Below are 4859 nucleotides of genomic sequence, written 5' to 3'. Positions count from 1 at the left end.
GAATAACTCTGTTCTGTTAGCATTAGCCTTGACACTGTCTCTTCCAGTGTGATTAAAAAAAAAAGTGATCAACAAAGTTGAGTGTTTTTTTTTTATTTTCGTATCACAAAGCTGAGAGACTGCTCTTTACTGATTAATGTAAGAGATTACTGTGGAGGGGGGGGGGGGGAACATATGAATGGGTGATTTGGGAGTTAACATCATTAGTCTTTATAAACAGTATTGTTGATAATACATCATTTTCAAAAGGAACTAAAATATCTAAGTATTCACAAAAAAAAGTACTTTACAGTTTATATTCCTTTTCATAACATGCTTGTTTGTTGCTTTTGAAATTGTACTCAACTGATGGAATCCCAAAAAGTATTTCATTTTAAGATGATAATTGTATAATTGTTGAAAAAAAATATATACTATTTTTTTATTTTTTATTAATATTGCATTGACACAAACCTTTTGTCAGTCAATAAAAACATGATACACAATCAATAGTCTTCCGTCTCTTATCCACAGATAACAGTACCCTTGCAGACTTTTCTTTCTACAGTACAGATACAGTTCTAGTGAATCACCCTGTTCTTCTGTCATCTGCTACCATCTAGCGGTTCTCACCGGTATAAACGCTTTCTGAAGGTTCTGGGGGGGAATATACGATACGTAATATTGTGTTTGTCCTCCGCGGTGTTCCGTAGTCGGGGGCTCACAGGTCGGTTTCTGAAAACACCGCGTACTATTGGTTAAATTCCGCTAGTAAATCGTACTTTGGTAGTGAATTGTGCACAATCTTACTAGTAAATTAATTTATTACAATGGCATACCAGCTCTACAGAAATACGACGCTAGGAAACAGTCTGCAAGAGAGCCTTGACGAGCTAATTCAGGTAAACACCAGCTATGCTAGCTTCCAAGCTAGCTAGATAATTAGCTAACGTTATCTAGTTGCACTTTGTTTGGGATAGCAAGTTAAGTTAGCGAGCTAATTATGAAGCCACATTATCCATCGTTAACTTCGATATCTGAAAGGTGTTATCTTTCACGAGAAATAACTGGTTAGCTAGCTAGTTACCTTCTCGTCTTCTACATAGCTAGCTAACTAGTTAGCCACGCTAACAAGAAGCATCTCCATAAATGGCTGCAGTGACGTCTGATTTGAACGAAGAAGCTAAAATATTAGTTCGAGAAAGCTAATTTACAGGCTCAGTTTTGATCGGTGAAAAACAGCCAGCTTAATTTAGCCAAAGTCAGTAGTGATGAGTAACGTTATTTGGATTCACTACATTTCCATTGCTAGTTCTCTGATAGCTAGTAACTGGCTCATTAGTTAGCTGTTATCCGCGTATGCACGACTAGGTAAAGCTGGTGGTGGTGCATTAACTCAGTAAATTCAGGATTTCTGGTTCAAGCTTCACTCCAGCACTTCTCAATCACTAGCTATTATACTTTACCAGCTACTGTTAGCTACTCATCTGAAAACAGTAGCTAGGTATATACACTGCTCAAAAAAATAAAGGGAACACTTAAACAACACAATGTAACTCCAAGTCAATCACACTTCTGTGAAATCAAACTGTCCACTTAGGAAGCAACACTGATTGACAATAAATTTCACATGCTGTTGTGCAAATGGAATAGACAACAGGTGGAAATTATAGGCAATTAGCAAGACACCTCCAATAAAGGAGTGGTTCTGCAGGTGGGGACCACAGACCACCTCTCAGTTCCTATGCTTCCTGGCTGATGTTTTGGTCACTTGAATGCTGGCGGTGCTTTCACTCTAGTGGTAGCATGAGACGGAGTCTACAACCCACACAAGCGGCTCAGGTAGTGCAGCTCATCCAGGATGGCACATCAATGCGAGCTGTGGCAAGAAGATTTGCTGTGTCTGTCAGCGTAGTGTCCAGAGCATGGAGGCGCTACCAGGAGACAGGCCAGTACATCAGGAGACGTGGAGGAGGCCGTAGGAGGGCAACAACCCAGCAGCAGGACCGCTACCTCCGCCTTTGTGCAAGGAGGAGCACTGCCAGAGCCCTGCAAAATGACCTCCAGCAGGCCACAAATGTGCATGTCTGCTCAAACGGTCAGAAACAGACTCCATGAGGGTGGTATGAGGGCCTGACGTCCACAGGTGAGGGTTGTGCATTCAGCCCACCACCGTGCAGGCGTTTGGCATTTGCCAGAGAACACCAAGATTGGCAAATTCGCCACTGGCGCCCTGTGCTCTTCACAGATGAAAGCAGGTTCACACTGAGCACGTGACAGAGTCTGGAGACGCCGTGGAGAACGTTCTGCTACCTGCAACATCCTCCAGCATGACCGGTTTGGCGGTGGGTCAGTCATGTGGGGTGGCATTTCTTTGGGGGGGCCGCACAGCCCTCCATGTGCTCGCCAGAGGTAGCCTGACTGCCATTAGGTACCGAGATGAGATCCTCAGACCCCTTGTGAGACCATATGCTGGTGCGGTTGGCCCTGGGTTCCTCCTAATGCAAGACAATGCTAGACCTCATGTGGCTGGAGTGTGTCAGCAGTTCCTGCAAGAGGAAGGCATTGATGCTATGGACTGGCCCGCCCGTTCCCCAGACCTGAATCCAATTGAGCACATCTGGGACATCATGTCTCGCTCCATCCACCAACGCCACGTTGCACCACAGACTGTCCAGGAGTTGGCGGATGCTTTAGTCCAGGTCTGGGAGGAGATCCCTCAGGAGACCATCCGCCACCTCATCAGGAGCATGCCCAGGCGTTGTAGGGAGGTCATACAGGCACGTGGAGGCCACACACACTACTGAGCCTCATTTTGACTTGTTTTAAGGACATTACATCAAAGTTGGATCAGCCTGTAGTGTGGTTTTCCACTTTAATTTTGAGTGTGACTCCAAATCCAGACCTCCATGGGTTGATAAATTGGATTTCCATTGATTATTTTTGTGTGATTTTGTTGTCAGCACATTCAACTATGTAAAGAAAAAAGTATTTAATAAGATTATTTATTTCATTCAGATCTAGGATGTGTTGTTTAAGTGTTCCCTTTATTTTTTGGAGCAGTATATTTCTTACAATGTTAACTTGAGTCATGATGAAATGAAAAACGGTTGTCTATCTATTTTCCTAGACCCAACAGATCACGCCGCAGTTAGCGCTTCAAGTTCTCCTCCAGTTTGACAAAGCCATCAACACAGCGCTGGCCAACCGGGTTCGCAACAGGGTCAACTTTAAGGTGAGGACTGGCTTGTGTTCACTAGGAAGCAAACGAAACGAGGAAGAGACCGACCTGAATTTCTCTAATAGAAACTCTTGTTTTCATGGGCAAAACACAACTGTTTGGACTAATTATTACTCCCCTGTTTGCACCTACCTTAAAAATGGGGACAAATACGGGTGCGAGGGCTGGGACAGGTGCAGGTTTTCTCTCTAGCCAAAGCAACATCACAGCTGATTCAACAAAGACTGTATTGAAGGTTATGGTTAAATCAAATCAAAGTTTATTTGTCACGTACACAGTTTACAACTGGTATAAACGGTGCAGCCTAATGTTTACTTGCAAGCTCCCTCAACAGTGCAGTACAATATCAATATAATCAAAGTCAAATAATAAGTAGTAGAAGAATGTAATATAATTATGTACACAATTGGTTAGTTGAAACAGATGACTGTTTTTGGCCGGAGCAAGAGCTTTCACCCACACGTAAGATAAGCTTTCCCATCCCTGGTTGAACATGAGCTGAAATCATAGCTGTAGGTTTGTTTTATTAATACATCAACATGAGCTGAAATCATAGCTGTAGGTTTGTTTTATTAATACATCAACATGAGCTGAAATCATAGCTGTAGGTTTGTTTTATTAATATATCATTTGGTTAAAATGCCGTTCTGCTTTGTACAGCTTTTTTTTAATGTGTTGTGACATTCTCTCGCCTCTAGGGGTCACTAAACACCTATAGATTCTGTGACAACGTGTGGACCTTCGTTCTGAATGATGTGGAGTTCAGGGAGGTGACAGATCTGGTCAAGGTGGACAAAGTCAAGATAGTCGCCTGCGATGGGAAAAGTAGGTTCACTTTTTTTTGTTTTCTCTCTCAGGCCATTTTTCTCTTCATCTTCAAACAGACTCCGTTAGAACTAGATTGCACACTTCTCTTCCAAGTATAAGACAAAGTGAATGACTATTTCTCACACAGTAGTTTGATTTTGATTTAGACCCATTTGCAGATTGTCATTGAAATGCACAATTTATTACCAGACTTACCTGACCAGCTTCTTTTCTCGTATCAGACACTGGTAATGCTGCAGAGTGAACGAAGTCGATGGCATCAGCTGAGACGTTACTGATGAAGAGGAGGGTGGAGAGAGACCACCCCATATCACAGACAGACAGGACTGTATATATATAATTTATTACAGTAATGGCTGTAAAGAAGAGACACACACACACACACACACACACACACAAGGGTTTAAGTGTATATACCACCATCTGAATCAATGGGAGTGAATGGACCAGTCAAAGCCTTGGATATTGCTTGCATGACTTTTTTTAAATACATTTGTTTCTTAGAACTGCCTTTTCAGTTTAGTTACTGTTGTTGAGCTTGTTAACCTTTAATAAACTTTTATTTAAAATATGGAGACTTATTATTTCTGGGTGAGAAACTGCATTTGAAACAAATGTCACGTCACTGTGTTTAAATTTTTTATTTTTTTTTACAGTATATCTTCCTTACTCATCCGCAACGGAGTGATCGTGGATCCTCTGCTCCTAAAACACACGTGACCGTCCTCCTGACAACGACTTGCTCTGTAAAGCCATTGCTTCAACTGCAATGGCTGGTATTGGACTTGTATCGCTATCCACTGTCTGTGTT

At 42.2% G+C, this 4859-nt stretch overlaps 1 protein-coding gene across 1 annotated transcript; it reads left to right on the top strand.

The window, feature by feature from the left end:
• Window positions 1-667: 667 nt before the first annotated feature.
• On the top strand, window positions 668-4619 carry LOC115183307 (transcription initiation factor IIA subunit 2). Its single transcript, XM_029744636.1, has 4 exons — window positions 668-881; window positions 3110-3214; window positions 3919-4045; window positions 4270-4619. Exons 1-4 carry the CDS (start codon window positions 810-812, stop codon window positions 4290-4292), a joined length of 327 nt encoding a protein of 108 aa, XP_029600496.1. The 5' UTR covers window positions 668-809; the 3' UTR covers window positions 4293-4619.
• The last annotated feature ends 240 nt before the right edge of the window (window positions 4620-4859 follow it).

This window comes from Salmo trutta, unplaced genomic scaffold (genome assembly GCF_901001165.1).
Source record: "Salmo trutta unplaced genomic scaffold, fSalTru1.1, whole genome shotgun sequence".
In the NCBI taxonomy this organism is placed as follows: domain Eukaryota; kingdom Metazoa; phylum Chordata; class Actinopteri; order Salmoniformes; family Salmonidae; genus Salmo; species Salmo trutta.
This window is presented reverse-complemented; position numbering and strand designations above follow the sequence as displayed.